Source organism: Rhea pennata, chromosome 16 (genome assembly GCF_028389875.1).
Source record: "Rhea pennata isolate bPtePen1 chromosome 16, bPtePen1.pri, whole genome shotgun sequence".
NCBI lineage: Eukaryota > Metazoa > Chordata > Aves > Rheiformes > Rheidae > Rhea > Rhea pennata.
Window position 1 is genome coordinate 15,782,178 of NC_084678.1, and position 20,440 is coordinate 15,802,617.

At 37.8% G+C, this 20,440-nt stretch overlaps 1 protein-coding gene across 2 annotated transcripts; it reads right to left on the reverse strand.

Moving 5' to 3' along the window:
- Positions 1-3,295: 3,295 nt before the first annotated feature.
- Positions 3,296-19,791, reverse strand: YTHDF1 (YTH N6-methyladenosine RNA binding protein F1). Of its 2 annotated transcripts, none has more exons than XM_062588997.1 (5): positions 19,658-19,791; positions 19,228-19,252; positions 17,596-17,675; positions 11,281-12,807; positions 3,296-4,779 (listed from the first exon to the last, which is right to left on the reverse strand). In XM_062588997.1, the coding sequence occupies exons 1-5, from the start codon at positions 19,682-19,684 to the stop codon at positions 4,753-4,755; spliced, it is 1,686 nt and encodes a 561-aa protein (XP_062444981.1). In that variant the 5' UTR covers positions 19,685-19,791; the 3' UTR covers positions 3,296-4,752. The 2 variants fall into 2 exon arrangements, with proteins under 2 accessions (XP_062444981.1, XP_062444980.1); XM_062588996.1 differs by having other exon boundaries at positions 11,205-12,807.
- Positions 19,792-20,440: the final 649 nt, after the last annotated feature.

Sequence of the window (20,440 nt, forward strand, 5' to 3'; positions counted from 1 at the left end):
TATCAGCAATAGTCTTGCTTTCATTACAATTTATAGACCCACGTGAAGTAGTTCACTGAGCTGCCAAGTACACAAATTAAAAATTACTGTGCTATATAGTTTACAGCAATGCTGTAAAACTGAACATAAAACAGGGACTACACAGAAGATACAAATTACAAGAAAAACTCCCTAGCTATAAATATATAGAGAGATTGGCATATCCCTTGTAACATTTACTTCCTATTTTCTCTCATCCCACAGAATATTGAAGGAGGGGAGAAAAATCAAGACAGTTGCTTGCAATTTATTTCTACCCAATGCACTGCACTGAATATTTTAAATATACATGGAAAAAGATTCAGCAAAACAGGTATCTATATCCTTTTCACAGTGTCTTCATTATTGAAATGACAGCAAAACACCATATCCTACTGATATAGCAGCAGTTGGACAACATTCAGAAATGCAGTTCATGAAGACATTATGAGCTGTCTGTTGTCATGGTAACATCTCAGGTAAAAATAATTTCTTGAACAACTTAAAAACCACATCACTTCCACACGACAGATGGCATAAATCTTAGTCCTTCTCTTACACTCCAGAGTAAAAGTTTAGACTCTAGTTCTATAAAATTCTGTTTGTTGAAGAAACCCCTTCTCCAAGGTCTATCTCATACCATCACTCCCATAACTTGAGCACAAGAAAAATCAGGGACAGTACAGGAAGAATAAAGGCGACATGGAAAAGAAGCAAGCATCCCTCTGTGCAGGACTTCCCAAGGTGCTCTGAAATTATGACCCTACATAAAACAGGGAAATTAATTCAGTAGTGTACCAGGGAACACAACCCATTCTCGTAATTCCTAAAGCCCTGCCCTACTTTTACACTTTCCAATAAATGAGAAATGTTACAGACTTCCATCACAGAAGCAATGCAGAAAGCAACGTGTGAACAAGTTTTTTTATCATTTTTTTTGAAGATAAGAAAGCTGTGAAATCAGTAACATCCATAAATAAACAAAGAGTCCTCTTCACCCTACCCTCTAACCACTGTTAGGCCAAAGTGCCAAAACATGTGAACTAGAAGTATTAGTGTGTGACAGTGGTGAAATAGCTCATTGGACTAAACCACACAGCTCATGAAATTCAGAATTTCCCTCTGCCAAGTCATGGTCTAATGAAGTTATTTCAATATACTGACTCAACTTCCCTGCTTTTATAAATAGGTGGAATAAGAGTTGCTTCCCTTCCTCAAAAGGGCTGAGGACAAGGCAGGCTACAAATGATGATGTTATTAAAAAAAACCCACAACACTGCTGCACTCACACTATTATTGGACAGTATCACAAATCAGAACAAAAAAAAAAAAAAAAAAAAAACCCTACACTTCTCCAAAAATAGCATGTAGCATTCGTTCTCATAAAAAGGAGCAGATACCGATAGCTATTGTCAGAAAAAGCCGAAGATTTTACAAGTGAATCTGGCTGTTTAACAGGAAGAATTCAAAGTACTCTGGGAGATCAGCAAAAGGAGTATTAGGCCCCCTCCTCCATAGTTTCTGCTTTACTTTTATACTTATCTGCTATTTTTCTCTCAACTACATTTCTCAACAAGTACACCTCTAGGTATTTCTTCATCTCTAAGCATGAGCAAGGTAAACCCTGACCTTAATTTACAAGCACACTGTGTTGCTTGTAGCTTTGTAACACAAACATATTTTGTTTACTCTTACCTGTTTCCTTCATTACATCTCAGTGTAGCTTTCTCTCGGCCATTTTCTCTACAAGCTCAAATCACTTAAAACCATCCTTTGCACCAACAAATATAATCTTCATAAAGATTAAGTGTTCAGTACTATCTGTGGATGAAAACATTTTTCTTCTATTGTAATGGTCAAAGCTATAACATATTCACACTTCAGAGTAGCAAGATGTGCTGCTGTGTCTGACCAGTAACTAAATCAGAGAAAACTACTTCACTTGATTCTGTGATCAGTATTTGGCATTATCTAATACGGTAAGTTACATTCAGCTTAGAAGTAGTAGGCAAAAGAAATACTGTCACACATGCACACATTCTAAAAATATTATAAAGTTACTCATTTAAGCAATGAATTTAATCACAAGGTCAAAAAAACATACAAGTTTTTAGAACTATTACTTGGATTAAAGAAAGAATAAAACAAGAGCTGTGACAACAAGTTATTGTAGAACAGATACTGGAAGAATATTCTCCCCCACATCCTCTAGTGTAATTCAAACACTCCAAAATTCAAATTCAGTGAATAAAAGGATGTTTCTTTAAACTGAAAAGACAGCTGCATGAGAATGAACACGACTAACAGTCTGCTTGATTTGAGCCGTCTTACCACTAACACAGTAACAATGAAAAAAGTGACTATTTCACTGTTAAACAATTTTCTTCCACTTTAAATCAGATATCGCTATTCAACACAGCTCTGCAATACCTGAAAGAGAAATCTCTGCATATTGAAGCTGCAATAATTTTTCCTGCTACCCACAAAACCAGGGTAGCAAGTTGAGACACATTGTAATTTTTGTCAACAGTACTGCCAAACTGATTTGAGATAAGATTGTTTTTTAAGAGCATATTTATACCAAGTCAACAGCTGAATCACAGGAATTATGCTTTTTTTTTCCCAGAACAGAAAAAAAAAAAAAAAAAAAAGAAAAAAAGAAAAATAAAAAATAGAGTTGTGCAACTGTTCTGTTCAAGGTCTAGATGAAACCAAATTCATTCTGGCTCCAGTATTAGTTACAAGTGTCCTGTCTTTAACTACAGAAACCAGTACCATGTGCTTTCATTAGATGGTAACACAATTATAACGCAATATTGTTCAAAAACATTAGTAAAAAATAAAACATGCCAAATTATGATAGAGTTGTGAAATACAACCAACACCCATAAAAGAAAACCTTCAGAAGATTTACTTCTATCTGTAAAGTTCTATTCTCATCCCAATGACCCTGGTCTTAATACCTTCTCCTGAAGGCTGCAGGTCAACTTCCAATCTTGGAGCCTCTCTACCATACAAGGAGAGTGGGAAGTACAAGTGACAACCTTTGTAAGCACATGTATTTCCTCTGAGAAACAGTAACACTCAAAGCAGCTTGAATGTTCTCTGCAGAGTCCTGTGAAAGATTTTAGCAAATACAAAGCACGCTGAGAGTGAACATTATGTTATTCAACCAACACATTTTTCAAAGTAGACTTAACTCATGAGTTTGTACAAGGGGTTATTGTAACACAGGAAGACAACTGAAAACGGGAAAAAAATGAAAATGACATCAAACTTGCTAAATACGTATTGTTTATTAAGGCTTGTATTCTCCTAGAGGAAAAAGTTAATCTGATGCTGTCCATTACCCTTACAGTCAGTAACAGTCCAGAGACAGAGTTATACGTTCTAAATACAAGTCTAAATGATACAGCTTAAACTTTATTTAAATTGGAGGTCCTTTTGGAGTAAATAGTTTTCAGAAGATATTTGCTTTCTAATATAGTAAAAGATCCTCTACAATAAACACGTGCAGATCAGTGTGCTAGAGCAGCAGACATGAGCACCATTTCCATGCTTAATTGGAACTCCAGTTGGTGACAGGTTCTCCGAAGGTCCCCTCACTCCACAAAAACATGACAGCAAATTCAGTTTCTTAAAACAGGTTTTTTTACTCATCCAACAGAAAAAAATTAGACATACACACTGTCAATTTTAAACATCTGAGGCATAATCCATCATATTATCCGTACTATTAGTTCCTACGTTAAAGCTCAGCATTATTGGTATAAAAAACTTTAAATGTAATTAGGATTTCGGGGGGTGGGGGGGGAGTAATGAAGGGAAAGATTAAAAATGATCTGCAATTAACTAATAACACCTGAAAGCTGAAACAGGTTTAAACACATTGCCCAAAACCCCTGCAATGTTGATAGCATCACATTATTATTTAATTATTAAGCTACAAAACCATAAAGCAGAATTATGGCCGAGAGAAAGCATCTCGCTCACTCTTGGCAGGATATGGTATAACAAATGCACACTGAAGCACTGGTTAACAGAATGTAAAAGGGAAATATTTTCCAGAGAAATAATTTCACTGACAATTTGATTTTCTACTAGACAGAAAAAAACAACATGGCGCATTAGCAATTTTAAGTGTAATTGTACAGATAACTAAAGAGGCATAGCAGCTGCACAAAGTGATCTGAAATTTATTCTTTTCATTTCAAAATTCTGAAGTGCAGTATCTTAAAATTTTTTAAAATGACAAAAATCAATGCATTTTTTTAACGTCTGCCATGAAAAAACAGGGTTTGGGGTGAAGATAAAGGAGAACTTGTCATGTATTCTCCATAATGTCTATTAACTGGCTAGGAACATAATTTGAGCCAAAATAAAGTCTTTGGGAAGCATTAACGCTTTAATATGCTCATGTATAGGTCCACAGTAGGTTAATATAACTGTTTACCAACTTAAAAAATAAAAACAGACACACCTTTATTAATGATTTCTACAGAATTTTACATAGAAAAGGATACAAATTAATGTAGATCCACTTGGGCAAAAATAAACTACAATGTACTTAAAGATGCAACAACTTAATTTCCCCTGCACGAGAAGATATATTGGAGCTGAAAGCTTTAGTTTGTCCTGATGCCAGGATACAGCACCAGAATACTTAAATTTTGTTTCTCATAGTCGAATTCAATATCAGTTCTAGTATATATAGCAAACTGTATATGTTTATTCTTATTGTTTGTTTCGATTCTGACGTTCCTGCAAAGAGAAAAAAAGTTAAAAAATAGTTAAGAAAGTCTAGTCATATTAACAAGAAAAAGTTCTAGGTAATTATAGTTGCACAGATGTGATCCCCAAATATGAATATACACTTTTTATAAAATGTAGCAGCATATATCATATATACCCAAGTCCAAAAATTCAGTAAGATGCAAATATTAAAATACAGCTTCACATGGATCAGCACAGTTAATCCAAACCGACAGCAGATGAAGGTCACAGCAAAAACATATGGAGTATCAACATTCACAAGTGGAAATGAGACCTTCAATATTCTACTTTCTGGATTACCTCAGCTACTGCAGTAGTAGGACAGCCACTACAAGAACAGTAAGGGGACAGTACATTACTGAATTCCTCAGAAGTATAATTCAAACATATACAAGTGACTTAGGAGTATAGTTACATTCAAAAAACAGGATTTGAGCTCTCAAAAAAAAAAAATATCTGCTCACAATTATTTTCTACTTATTAACTACTCTGGGAGACACTGTGGAATACCTGACAAGTCACAGGAAAAAAAAAATCATCAGGTGGAAGAAAAGTGGACTGCATGATGGTCTGATAAAACCAGTGTGGCTAGACAGAACAACCCAAGAACTTCTAAAGCATCCTAGTTCAGAAGCCAATAGTTACAAAAGCAGTAAATAGTAAGAGCAAATGTCTCAGAGTAAAATAAACAAAGCTATTCATAGTAGAGGCTCTAGAAAAGGGCTTATACAAGCTGTTCAGCAACACAATAATAAGAGGAGGACTTTTTAGCAAGTGCTTCAGAGCACCAAAAGTTCCAGAAGTCTCTCCAAAAAGCATCCAGAGGTTCAAAGTTAGAGCTCTAGGAAGTACCATTTACTGTTTTTAAATAAACTCAATATTATCATATTTTTCTTAGGATATGGCAATTTATAAGCTGAACTCTGACCATCTGACATTCGCCTATGTTTCCCAATAGTATTTTTCCTATCCTAAAAAACCCACAACTACCATAAAACATGCTGCAGTATTTTCAGGCCAGTGTATTTTTTCCAATTTATTTTAGGTAAGACACTATGCAGATTAAATAGAAAGAGCTCTGCCTTACTGATTTTCATCCTAATAGTCTTCAAAGTAAAATACCTACTGCAGAATAGGCATGTAAAGACTCAACTTGAATACACATTATATTTGAATGGCTCAATATGGCATCAGATTGTGATCTACAATACCTCAAGCACCATGTTAAATGACCAAAATGAAGAAATTCTACTAGATGGACCTGCTGAAGCTTAGTTAGACTTTATGCTGTTACATGACATGACAAGCTGAGGTCCCCAGCTGTGCAGAATCTACTTAGTAGAGTAAAATCCTCTATTTCAAGTAAGAGGATTGTGAAATAGTCAAAGCATAAACAACAGTCAAATCCTAAACTAACACCTTTGGCTTTTACTCAGGTTTTACTTGTTCTGTGGAGTCCTTCCATATAAAACTCATCTCCTAATCATTTCCCTTGGAATATAAAGCTTTTTTTGAATTTTGCCAAACATTTAAAAACAGTTCTCATTTTATGCTGTGACCAACTCAAGGAGCATAGAGTCTGTTACACCTGCAAACGGGCTGTTAGTTTCTGCCTCCAGGCACAACAATATTAACATCTGCATTTTCATAATAAAATGAAGTCAACAGAAGTTCTTAACATAAGACTTAAGGCATAAGTAAAAATACTGAAATTGTTTTACAGGATTAGTAAAACAGACTGTGTAAAGTGATACATTTTTTTTTTTTATCTATACCCCCATCTTCTACTTGCTGACTTATTATCAACTGTCAATGAAACTCATTTCTTAGTGATACTACACCTAGTATGTTCTGATACTGTATGTTCTTAATGAAAAGAACTTATAGCTGCTTGCCATTTCAAAGAAAAGGTAGTTAGAAAGAGGTATGCCTGGAATAAAACTGCATCAAACCAAACGTATTTTCAGGCTTCCAAAAAAGCAATTGTTCATTCTACTACTTTTTCTAAGGTGAGAAATACCCTTTCTTCATTTCATCACTGTACTATGCCCTCAGCCTAGTATTTCCCATTTCCATCTTAAGTAACTTTAAAGAGTTTGTTTTGTAGTCATCCACTGACTCTCATAATCCCATTTTCTTCAAAAGTCTAAGTCTCCCATTCTCATGGACCAGTCCCATATAGACAGGATACAGGCTGGCAGTGGACACTTCCACCAAGCATCTGAAAAGTAGGTGGGAGGCTCACAGCATTCAGAGTTATCTTAGGCTTTATAATTCAGTAAAAAGTGCTTACTTATTGAGTAAATTTATTATGGCATTCCCTCCTACCTTGTTGCTTTCTTTCTCTCTCAGGGGCTATTCTGAGTCTTCCTTTTAAGAAGTGTCTGAAACCACAGAAACTGGCAAGGAGTTTGATGTAAAAATTCTTCATGCTCTTGAGTATGGCTGCTTTGTAGATGATCTAACTCAAATTCTCTCCCTGATTGCTTTTAGCACTACTGCAAGTGAGAACAAGTAGTTTTCTGAGTAACTAACAAAGCTTTGTTCCTTTTGGTTCTGAAGATCCAACTGGAGCATTGTTAAGTTCTCGTCTCCTTGGGAATTCTCTGGTATCTCAGAGGGGAGCTCCTGTTGCACACTTCTCACTGGTGACATCAGTATGTATAGTCTTCAGATACAGGAAAGACTGATTTTCACAAAACTTGCAGAAACTTCCATTTTGAGACACCTATCCCTGTCAAACCTTATTCCCTACACTCCATCCCCAAACTGTCAACTTTCCTGCTAAACCTCGTCTGTCAAGATCAGTAGGATGACAGTATTCATCTTCTCTGACACAGAAATATAAATACTATCTTTAAACCAGGAAACACAATTAAATGAAACTTAAATAGCAATGAATTTAAAATAGCAATGAATTTAATTTTTAGTTTTGGAGGAAGGGCAGAATTCCAACCTTAGAAGTTCTGCACCAATGAATATGCTCAAAAAAAGCATGCTGCAGGTAATGTCTAAACAACACTAGAAAAAAATAAGTATTCTAAACTGCTAACATGTACTAGCTAACACTTTACCATATTTATTAAAAGTATCACCCAAAAGAAGAAATGATAAATTTGGGAATTCAAGAGCTGAGATGGACTGCACAGCTCTTTCAATATAACACCAAGGTCTACATATTGAAACAGCCAAGTGCCTTGACAGCAGTAAAGCAGTCTTGGTACAATAATTAGAACCATCTAGCTAAATACAGCTTTGTGAAGATAAACTGCTGACTTTTTACAGTAGGTCAAACTGCTGTCCAGCACACGACACAAGTTGCAAATGAAAAAAAAAAACATTAAGATGTGCAAAAAGTTTATTTTCTTTACTAAGTTTTTTGATTTTGGAAGACAATTTTGTAAAAAGTGCACAAGTTTGTTTCTAGGGAATGTGAATAATTAATACTACATTATATTATATTTGCTTTTTAAATAAGCTTTCTCACAAACTTGAAAATCGTTTCTTGTTTTAAGAGCGTGAACTTTGATCACGTAAATTACTTCGTCAACGCAAAGTCAGATCATATTGGCCCTAGGCACTGAATTTACTAAGAAAAAGCGAGGCTCAGGAGAGATTTCACGACCCTCATTCTTTGGTTATTTCATTCTATAACCCAGTTCCCTTCTATTATTCCTTTACCAGGTTCTGGGCCACTAAAATGTGCTGAGATAGTTTACTACTATGGCAAATCAAAAGCTGGACTTCTATCCAGCCATGATCAAATCTCCCCCCAATTCTACCTGATGATACAGTCCTTAATGTTGGTAACGCTGATGAGCCTTTGGCACTTCAGTAAACTCATCCAAGATTACATTACAGCTGTCTAAATTGACAACTGTCATTTGACAATTTAGAGTTAACACAGAGGTTCCTAGCTCAGTTAAACTCACAGAACACACGCTGAACCATATTCTGCATGTATTAGTTAAGGAAACATTGGCCAGCAACAAAGTGAAAATACATAAAAAAAATTAAATATTAATGGCTCTCATTGCATAGATCACACAAAATCATTCTTTCTTACTGAACATTTACTGTGTAAATGAAATAATGTTCAAGCATCCCATGTGTAGGGTTTTTTTTAAAAAAAGAATTCCAGTCCTTTATAATGGTGATAGGGATGAAATGGAAGCACAGATTTTTAACAACTAATTTTACTGATAAACAAAGTATGAAGACTAAAAGTATTTGGCAATTTGAAAGCCATTTAAGATGGTACGTATATAAACAGAGAAGCCATTTCAGCTGTAAGACAGTTATCTTAATTAGCACTCAGATTCTTCAAAAATTGTCGTAGGAAACAATTTTGTATTGTCAAGGATGATTCAACTTCAGCAGTAGGAACTTCTCAACAATAAGCATTTAGTTGTGTGTATATCCTGCAAGGAAGTCTTCCAGCAGTAAACTGGACTTCTAAAATTTGTTTATTCAAAGAAGGAAAAAATGTCATTAAATTCCTAAATAATAGTTTTATAGACTGCAATAAAATGAACAGTATCTGTTTTTTACTCCATTATTATTGATTTACTTTATTTCTCTAGCACTACTATCTTCCCTGGTTTATATTGTCCTGTATTCAAAGTTGTTCAGGTGAATCTAAGAAATGTTAAGTTAGACTTAAGAGTTTATTTCTGGTTTAAATGTGGTAGAAAAAACCCAACCAACTTTGGAAAAATGATCTTGTTAAAAAGCAGTGACCTGATTAAGAATACTGCATATTCACTTGAACTGAAAGTGGGAATAATAGTGTACATTAAAATAAACCAAAGTCGGGTCAGCCCAACAGTTGAGCATTAGGCACAGTAACTACAAAACCACTTCAGCTTTCAGCACACAGCCATCTGATCTTCCGTAGGCCAGTAAGTTAACTGTTCAAGAATAGATCTCATACCACTTTCACTACTTGATGTAAAGAAAAGCTCCAACTGTTTAAGCTTTCCCAGTACTCCCACCCAAACGCACATTATTCTCCCCTCCAGACTTGGGAGCAAGTCACAGGGAAGCTGAGTGTTAAAAAACAAAAACAAAAACAAACAAACAAACAACAAAAAAAGGCAACCCCTGACACACTGTAAACACTTGACAAAGGAACCCAGGTTTTTCAATTCTCTTGCACATAAAGAAACTGCTCTTCTCAAGGTAGAGGTTTCATTAAATATAAAAACTGGTACTGGTCTGCTGAAGCAACAAAGTGTTGATGTAAAGGCATTTAAGCTTTAGCTTGGAGAACCCCACAGAAAGCACACAAGACAAACTTGAAATCTTAAACCCTGATTTCCTCTACTGTGTTGAGGTACGCTAAGCACAGCATACCAGATGGCTAGAAGCACCTGGGGTAAAGTTCTTGAGACATACGTATCTTTCTCTCATAATTTAAAGGTACTTTCTAGATTCTTCAAAGCAATCTTATCTGCATTTTTAAATGGTAACAGAGCCTTTAAAATGGCAACTTCAATTTCAGCTCAGGGACATGCATTAAGCCTCTGCTTCAGAAATATTTTGAGGCAAACGTGAACTGCACTAAACCAGCCTGTCAAATAAATGCTTTATTTGAAATGCTATACAAAAAAAAAAAAAAAAAAAGTGTATGAAATACTATCAAGTAACTAGGTGTTACTTCGCTATTAACTGTACATCCAAACACCTACTATTCTATCAGTCCATTATGTTCAGACAGCCTAGAGAAAGACATTCTTGAAACTGGGGTTGTGGGATGGATAGAGGACAGACGATTCTTGGAGCAGACTAAGGTCATGAAAGCATATGTAAATATTTTTACTACACTTTCCCAGTTACTGTCCAAACTGCTCCAACTACATCCTCACTCAAGACTTCAAGAACTAGTAGACATATTAGACCTGGGAACTGAAAGCCTTTATTTACCCAAATAATAATACAAGTAAGTTCAGCAGAGGAAACACAAGCTTTCTAGCACTATTTCAGCAATTTTATGCAATTCTTTCTTTTCCAGAGAGACCAACTGAACAGACAAGATGAGGCCGCAATATGATTGCTCTTACAGCTCACATACAGATTTCACATGCCAACAAGGGCAACAACTTTGGTAGCCCCATTCAGTCAGTGTTAAACACTTCACATTTATGAGGCAAAAAGCTTGTTAAGTGGCAATCACTGGCAGAAACCTATTCTGAAACAGAAACCAGTTTCTATTCTATTAACCATTTGAAGATAAAACAAAGACCAAAAAAACTGGACATAACATTCCTTTACCTGTATCACTGCTTAACTTTTTGCTCTGAAACTCATTTACCTATGAAATTGTCACAGACAAATAAGCGTAGATTTGTTGTTAAATACACAAAACTATCAAGCTGAGAGATGTATTAAAAATATTTTGAATTCCTACTTACATTTTTCCACCATAGCAGCCTTCACATTTCATTTTCCCCATATCTGTGTATAAAATAAATTTTTTAATAAGTTTACCTTCCGCACCACCTCCTCCTCTTCTTGGCGCTTTTCATAATGAGAAAAGTCATCAAAGATGGAGGTCGTGTGCTTGTAAGTAGCAATAATTTTAAGCACTTGTTTTGCTTTTTCTAAGGGCACCTCCTGTGTATCACGGGAGTTTGTAACTGGTTTGTTGTCATTGTTCTCCAGCCTGATGTGTCGGAGCTGGTTGTTGGGCACATCCTTCACAAAGATCCACTTGACATCGAATTTCCCCTTCCACTTGTCCTGAGACCAGACACCTGCACTGGTGCCATAGTCCACAGGCGATTTCATCTCTGCTACTCCACAAAAATGTCCACTGCCATTGACACTGAACAGCAAGTAGACCGGACCCTTACTATTCATGGAACGAAAAGCACTGTCCAGGCGTTTGTTGCCATGTTCTGTACTACACCAAATAGAATACTTAATGGAACGATGAATATCATCCTCAGAATAGCTCTTTATTATGAACACACGTCCATTTTTAAGGTTCCATTCAAAATCTTTAGGGTTATAGCTGTGAGCAGCTTTCAGTTTTTCAAGAACAGGATGGGATTCGCCACTTGGAACAGGGTTAGGCTGGGTACTGCCAGCTGAGTTGCTATCATTACCAGTTCCTCCACTTTGGCCAAAAGCTGCATTTCTGTTGCGAGGAGCTACCCAGCGGTTTTGAGGCGGCTGCTGAGGGCTCTGATACTGTGGTTGGGTCAATGGAGGAGGCTGAGCCGGAACAGGCTGAACAATCTGTTGCTGTGGCTGCGGAACAGACTGAGGAGAAGGTATCTGTTGAGGGGCAGGAACTTTTGCCACAGGACCCTTATTGTCCCACGTACCTATGTCCATATTGTGTTTTATAGGTGGTGGAGGCAGAGCTCCTCCAATTACAGGTCCAGTTTTCGTTTTCATTTTAGGCTGTGGTTTTGCAGGCTTGCTAGCGATAGCAGCCCAAGAGGTTGGTTTAGATACTGGCAAGTTTACACTAGATCCACTGTTACCAGAGAGGGCACCTGTCATCCCAGCGCTGTTGACAACAGAACCTACTGTTTTCACAGCAGAAGTTGTAACATCTCCACCAATCTTAAGTCCAACCATTCCCTGTTCAATACTGTTCATTCCAGGAGCTTTGTTTAATGTGTCATTATGAAATCCTGTTTGTCCATCCACAATGGTACCGCCCAGTGAACTAGGTGGATAACTGTAACTGCTCCCATACGCCGAACTTTGAGTTTGCTGTCCTTGGGATCCACTTGTTCCCCAAGCTGAGAAGGCAGGATTTTCAGGGAAAAAATTAAACCGGTGTTGATAGATGTTATTTCCCAGACCCCCAGGCTGTCCAAAAACAGCATCATGCATAAAATGGTGATCTCCATTACTGAGCTGTCCATAGGTGGTGAGATATGGGATAGGAGGATCTCCTCCTGTAGACCACGGAGCTTCACTGAGAGAATAGGGGAACCCAATAGATGGTGGATAATAACTGGACAGATAGGGATCAGTCATTGATGGATAACTATTGTTCTGTTAAGGGGAAAAAAAAAAGAGGTCGTTTCAGACACAAGAATTTTGTTTATAACACCCACAACACTGCACATCACTAAACAGAAAAGAATAGTGCCACGTAATTTTATTTCTAGTTAAAGATTTTAGTTCACACTCCATGTTTGCTATTCCACAAATTGCTTAATTCATTAAAAATAGCACTATTGCAACCCGTTCATTTCTATACCAGAGATGAATTCTTTAACCTTTTGCTTGAACTGTGAATTATTTGTAGCTCTAGGTCAAAGCAGCATTATCTTCCCATCCTGCTAGTTGTATTTCTTGTATTTAAAAAGAAAGATACATGGCTAAATCTGGAAACTTAAAATTTGGTCCAGGAATATTGCCTCACAGTGAATTTAGTAATTTGAGATTTTTAGACCATGTAAGTGCAGTTACATTACTACAGGCTATTTAATGGCTTCATCTAGATTTTTTAAATCTATCAATATCACAAAATATTTCAAGGTACTTATATAACAGAAGACATTTTGTGACTCATAGCATACAAGTTTTATCTAAAACTGCTTTAATAAAACAGCATATATGATAGAAAACATGGTTATAGTCCTTATTATGGAATTGTTTTGAGGGAGCAACTTTCTCTAACAAGCAAGATATACCTCAAGTGATAAAACACAAAAAGGCTACTTCTGACACAGATGCAAGACCACAGTTAGATCATACACAAAAAAAGTGTGCCAAGTTTGGTATAAGTAGACCTAATTACTAGAAACTAAAATTACAGTTAAAGTAATAGCTGGTATGCTAAAGAAACACAAGCAAATACAGCATGTGACATATACCAGTAAGCCATCCAAGCTCTCACTGACCCTACTCAAGCTTCTGCAAAGGTCTCCTTTCCCTCAGTAGTAAAGTCACAAGTGCGCAGAACTTCTTCTGACAGGCCTTCCAAACTGGCCATCTTTTCCACTCTAGGAAATAGAGACTGACCTGTTCTAAACCAGCAGACCCTTCTTTAAAGCTCCAGCTTTTCCTCCCTTTTCTCCTTCTCAACTGCTTTCTTAGACCTGAGGAATCTTTCCTTCTACTCTAAATCTTCAGGTGATTTTTTTTTTTTTGGTATTTTATGTTTCTCATAGTCAGCAATGCAAAAGAATACAGACTATTCTAAAAGGGGTATTATTCTTCCTTATGAAACTTGAAACACAGATACTGGAGCCCTTCCAAAATGAAACCCTACATGTAATTACCAGTGAGGGGGAGGAAAGGTCAACATCTCCTGCTAATCAGTCAAAGAGCAGCAAATCTTCCCTTACTCACAGAGAATGATGATTTTTAAAAGGAGGAACTAAGACTTCTGTCAAACCTTAATTAAGGTTTGAAAATTAAACAAATATTATGCAGACTCAGCTGAATTGCACAGACATTTTAGTAATTTTACCAAACATAAGATTATTTGTCAACTCAATCAGAAAACTAAGAAACACCTTGCTAAAGAGAAGTATAATACCCAGATACATTAGAGTCATTTTTATTGTTCATTTTTCAGCAACAGCCTTCCACAAAACCCTAATTTAATATTTTTACTTCCCGTATGAAGAATGACTCCATAAAATATCAAGACTTGTATATATACCATAGACACAACAGCTTTAAACAGCCTAAATCCAATGTTACCCATTTTTGATTCAAGAGACATCTTCTCTACCACTTCTCTTGTTGACTTCATTTATTTGGAAGTTCTATCATTAACAAGAGGTACACAAACCATCTTTCTATAACATGATGATTCTCTAAAATGTATTAAATTTTCTTAGTCTCTTAAGAGAGTCAATACTTATCACATTAAAATATCTTTTTTTCTGAGGGCATTTGAGACTGGTATCAATGTGTTTTATCTTTAAGTGTTAATATTAAGAAAAAAGTTAAAATAAATGCTAGTGGAAGGGAGGAGCTTTAGATAGGTCTTAGGTAGTATTTATTACCTTCGTACATTCTACAGATTTAAATTAAGATCAAAAGAATATGACCAAATAACACATATGTTTTGTCTCACAGTACTGCTAAACAATTCTACACAATTCCTTACACTGTCACCTTCCGTACACATAGCTTGTCAGGTTTCCACAAAGGTTTTAACAGGATTAAAAGAAAATTTCAGAAGACATCCCCACAAAACATTCAATCTATTTTGAATGGCTTAATGCTACAAAGTGCAAGAGAAGCCCTGATGGAAGTCCTTCACTACAACAGCAGTACACTTATTTTGACAAACTTATCCTTGACCTTTCTGCATCTCTTCTCTACTTCTTTTAAAACCAATCTCTGCACTAATTAGGAAGAGAATCCTCCTTTCTGCCAAAGTTCTCTGCTTGCTCGTAATACTCTCATTCTCAAGTATACCACATTCTCAGAAAAATCTTCTGGTTCTGGATGACAGTACATCTGGGATACCTTCCTTATCGAGTATATCATACGCATATACCTTACCTCATTCAGTTCCCTCTGCTTTCAAAAACACTTTCAGCGTGCATAGTAAGACACTTCAAATTTGATCTGCGCTATTGCTACCTGAATACCAGACTTTTCTTTGTAAAGAAAAAGCAAGTGCCTTTAATTAGGTACAGCTTTCCACACAAAGATAGGAGACAAATTACATTTGATTACTTAATATACTTAATACTCATTTTAAAGACTAACTTGTATTTTTAAAAGATGACATTTAACACAGTATCATCACTCTTTATTTAATTTTTGATGTCCAATGTATTGCTTGTGTCAGCAAGGTTTTTAATTTCTTGAGCTTTTTTTTTTTAATTCAACTGGTTAACTTTTTTAAAATCAACTACACTTTACAGTAACTTTAAAGGGCATATATCTGACAGAATAAGTAGATAATAAGGCTTTGTTCAGAGATATGGTTGTCTGTATGGTGGTATCTCAGAGAGTTCTAATTAATACTACTGTCACTTCCCCCTTAAAAATATAAGGCAACCTACACAATTATTTCTTGTAGCTCATCAATTCCTTGTGGCATGCCCATTTCTTGTGGCATTTACAGGTCAGTCAATGGAGCTATGCTTTCATGCATCATCACTTTACTAGAATATGAAAATTAAATTATGGAATTCTATAAATCATAGTAACTTTGTACCTTTAATCCTAATAATTGGGCTTATTGACAGTTAACAGAAACATATTACTTAGAATTAACATATAACAGATGGTTCTACTTTTCATCTACATCAAATAGAATGTTAACTGTATTCTACAATAGAAAACATCTTGGTTTTAAATAATTAAAATTTACATACAAATATAAGGAATGGGATGACAAGAATCATAAAGAAAAGGAGGAGAGAAATACAAAAAGCATGCATAGTTTTCTTTCAAAACTGATTTTGCAAAAAGGGAATCTCACTTTATCTTAAACTTCCTGCATTTGTACTGTGACAAGTACAACAATTCCAGACCACAGGACATGTTTCCCATGAAATTGCATTAACTTTGCATAAGTTGGGAGAACACGTCTAGGCTGTAGAGAATGATGAAGACCTCTGAGCTCAGTTCAAGAACCAGAACCCTCAGAGCACAGATCCTGGAACACAGTGCATGTTATTATATATATAATTTGCCCTAACTTCCACGCTGGTGTGTCTAGACTGCTTCTAGAACTGAGATGAGCTCAGGTATCTCTATACTGAGCTAGAAACTGCAGCCTCCCATAAGCTGCTATGATTCAAATCAAATTAATATAGTTTTATTAATAAGTGCTTCCCAGAGCGCTTAATACAGCTGGAGAATAACTGACCCATGGCAGATGAATTGATAACATTTGCTCGTGTTCACATTCAAGATTCAACCACAATTTCCACAAATAAAACAGAGTATCACATTACATACTCTTTTATTTCAGTGTGTAGAATAATGTTCTTTTGCAGATAAGCTCAACAACGTCACCAGTATTCACAGTGGCATCTATCAGCTTCAAATTGCTGAATTGTAAATGTCCTGTTTAAAACATACCTCTTAGCCTTTTTGCCAAGGAATAATAATGTACCTCTGCTAGGTCTCTCTCCCCCCTCCCCTATCCCCCTCACTGTATTTTATATTCGTGAAAGAAAACTTTCAGGCTCTAGTTCCTAGACACTTTATTCATTTAAAGATTTTAAAAATACTTGAGTTAGAAGACAATTTCTATTATTATTATATTGAAGTCATGGATGTTAAGTGATGTACATTATAATGAACTAGATCATATTCAGAGTTCAGTGCCTTGCTCTTAAAAAAACCCACATTTTAAATTCTTAAGATATTTCAGAGGACACAAAAGAAGAGCAATATCTGTTGAAGTGTGATGAGAATGCAGAATCACTCTGTTACTTGTTTTCAGTGCTTTCTAGGAAAGGTTTCAACCACAGTAATTTTCAGGCTTATTTTAAAGACAGATCAAGAGACCTGCCAAACCGGAACCTACAGACTCCTCCATGTAGCTCATCTATCAAAGAACTGCAAGATCAAGTAGTCTGTCGTAGTCCAGCTGTATTAATAATCTGCAATGTGAGAAGCAATGAACAGACAGCAGTTGGAGCATTAACTTCATCTTTATTTGTGGCCATCTGGATACACGTAGTAATATTAGTAATAAAACTAGCATTGGTGCTCATGAAGCTAAGTAACACAGTAGGCTAGTCATTTCTTTTCCATTTCTATTTAAGAAATTTGCTCCCTCAACACAATTCTATAGATCGACTGCCAATACTGCATGCCTACAAAACAAAACTGAGTTACAAATATACTAACCTGATTTGACTGCCCAGAAAGGTAAGGTTCAAAATCGTTGTCATGAACTGTATCCTTCTGGTGTAATGAACCATTTTGTACTGGAAGAAAAGAGTTGCAACAAATTAGAACACTACTTAGTAGCATTTTAGTAAACAGTTCCACCCTAATGTTATTTTATGAAGAGTCATATTCTTCTTCACAGCACAAAGAACCTTCAAAGACAAAAGGATCACACTTGTCCAAGTAATTTCTTTGCATTATTGCTCACAAAACTAAATTTGAATAAGTTTGCATCCATAAAAAGTTGAGTTTTTCTACAGATGAGTGAATCAACAACTCACGTGAACTACTTCTGAACCAAAAAATAATCTCTGGCAAGAATCTGGTGAAAAATATTGGGAAATCACACCTAAGGTCCTGGTGCATGACTAGAAATCTCAGAAGCTAATTAACAGTTCTCCCTGCATGTACTGCTTACAGCTTATTTAAATTGACTAAAATAAGAAAGTCAAGTGAGGTTGCATTTAATTATAAAAAACAACTACTGAGTTTCTTCATAGCCTGACAATGCTTTCAAGCAAAATTTAAGTCTCAACTTTCTCATGGTGGTATCCAAGAGACTGCCTTAATCAAAGGCCTACATAAATTAGCCAGTAAATAAACATTCAAAACCCACTGCTGAAAGATATTACACAAAAGCAAAATTACTAGGTCAGTTCAAACAGTTTCCACTGTTTGTTTAAAAAAAAAAAAAAAGATCATACCCAGCTTATGTTGGGAAAATAAAGCAACTACTTCATAGCTTAGCTAGATTAAAAACAATACTACATGAAATAAGATGTTTAACAAAGAAGTTTGAGAATTTATGAGAATATTTGGAGAAAGTTTGTCTGTGACAATGTGACAACAGCATGTAATAAAAGTACAGATAAACACAAGATACAAACTTTTTGAGACAATAGGCAATTGGATTTTAGATGCTTTTTGTTTTACCTTAACCAGACTATCTGAATGGCAAGATTTAGTCCGAGTATCTAAGCCTCAGCAGTTATGCACTTACTAGCGATCACAATAATGAGAATATTTACTTAAAATATTTGCTATTTAATTTTAATTCCAGTTTAAGCAGTGGAATTGTCATAGTATTACCTCATCAGAAGTAGCTTAACTATTGTTATCTAAAATTACTTAAGTGAAGTTTGTAGACTTATATATTATGACAACTAGCATATATATATGTCAATAGTAGTACAATAACAAAATCGTATTTACATAGCAAAAAAGGAGTATGCAAAAGTATGTGAAATTATATCTTGGGTAAGAGATCTCTATTATGTTGAAAACTGCTTTATTTTAAGGAAATTAAGAGCCTTATTGTATGTATGCTTAGTGCTAACACACAGTCCTTCCCACTGTAAACTCAGTAACAATAAGTAGGATGCAAACAAGCTCCTAAAAGTAACAGGTAATGTTATTTTTGAAACAAAGCATATCTTCATTTGTTCCAGATGTTATCCATGGGGACTGACACCAATACCTATCTGTTCACAAACAGTTACCTGTAGGATTCATCTGCAGTTAAAAAAAAAAAAAAAAAGAAAGAAAAAAAGAAAAGAAAATTAGATGGCAAGATCTCAGCATGTTTCTTACCTTTATTATCTTGCCCTTTCGGTCTCTGGAAAGCCACAGCATATGATGGAGTAAAATAAAAAACGGAGGTGGGGAGAGAGAGAAATGAGAAAGTTAATTTTGGAAAAATGCTCATACTGCCATTACGAAACACACAGCCTATGGGGAGAGAAAAAGCCTCTTAAGGAACGGCTAATAACGAATCGGGCTTGTTTAAACTGGGGTTGAGGAGTTCATCTCAGGTATCATCCAGCACTGGCCTTCCTTAGAAATGGCCACTGCTCTGGAAAGGCAGCGGGAACGCGCTGTGCCTGTGGGGTGGGCTAACGGGAGAGACGAGGCCCCAGAGGAGCCTCTCTCGGGACCGGGGCAGGCCCCAGGCTGCACGAGGACCCCAGCCCGGGGCCCGGGCGCGGAGCACACAGGCCCTGTGCCCAGCTTCGCCGCTTACCTGAGGGTCAACGCTTGTGGCAGACATAATTCATGTACAGGGCCGCCGTGGTTCAGCAGAGAGGGCCCGGGGGGAGGCGGCCGCCCGGCGGGGCGCGGCGCAGGGGCGGCGGCGGCGCCTCTCCCCTCAGGCGGCGCCCGGGCAGCGGCGACGGCGCCGGGGCTGCGGGGAGCGGAGGGGGCCGCTCGGCGCCTCCTCGCAGAGGGAAGGGTTGGGGGCGCGGAAGGCCGGTGGCCGCGCCTCGCCTCGCCCTGCCGCCGCCGTCTCCTCACATGCCCCCGGCCCGCGCTGCGCCGCCCGGGCCTGCCGCTGCCGCCGCCGTCGGGCCGCAGCGAGCGCCGGAGCCGGAGCCTCCACCTCCAATGGCGGCGGGCGCCGGGCTGCGGTGACGTCAGCGCCGAGCGCGCGCGCGGCACGCCGGGAAAGCGCGGCGAGGCGCGGGCGGGGGGAGGGGCGCGCGGGCGCGGCGGCACCGGCGGCGCAGGCGCGGGCGGGCTGAGGGGGCGGCGCGCGGGCCGGTGGCGGTGCTGGTGCCGGTGCGCGGCGGGTCGCGGGGCTCGGCCGCCCTTCCGCGCGCGCCGGGCCGCCGCAGCCCTCGCGGTCCTCGGCAGCCGCCTCCGGGGAGGGGGCGAGGGAAGCCGCGCAGCAGCTCCCGGCCTCCCGCGGGCCGCCGCGCCGGGCTCTCGGCCCGCTCGTGTTCGGCCGCTGAGGAAATGGCGGCGGCGGCGGCGGCCCGCGCTCGAGGGGGAGCGCGGGGGTAAAGGGAGCTGCTCTCTCCGTGGT

Coding starts and splice junctions, on each gene's coding strand:
- YTHDF1 (XM_062588996.1), bottom strand. CDS start 19,684: ATGTCTGCCACAAGCGTTGACCCTCAG. Junction 19,253..19,657: donor CCACAAGCGTTGACCCTCAG/GTAAGCGGCGAA, acceptor GTGGCTTTCCAG/AGACCGAAAGGGCAAGATAA. Junction 12,808..17,595: donor TTTCTGGGCAGTCAAATCAG/GTTAGTATATTT, acceptor TCCCCTTAACAG/AACAATAGTTATCCATCAAT.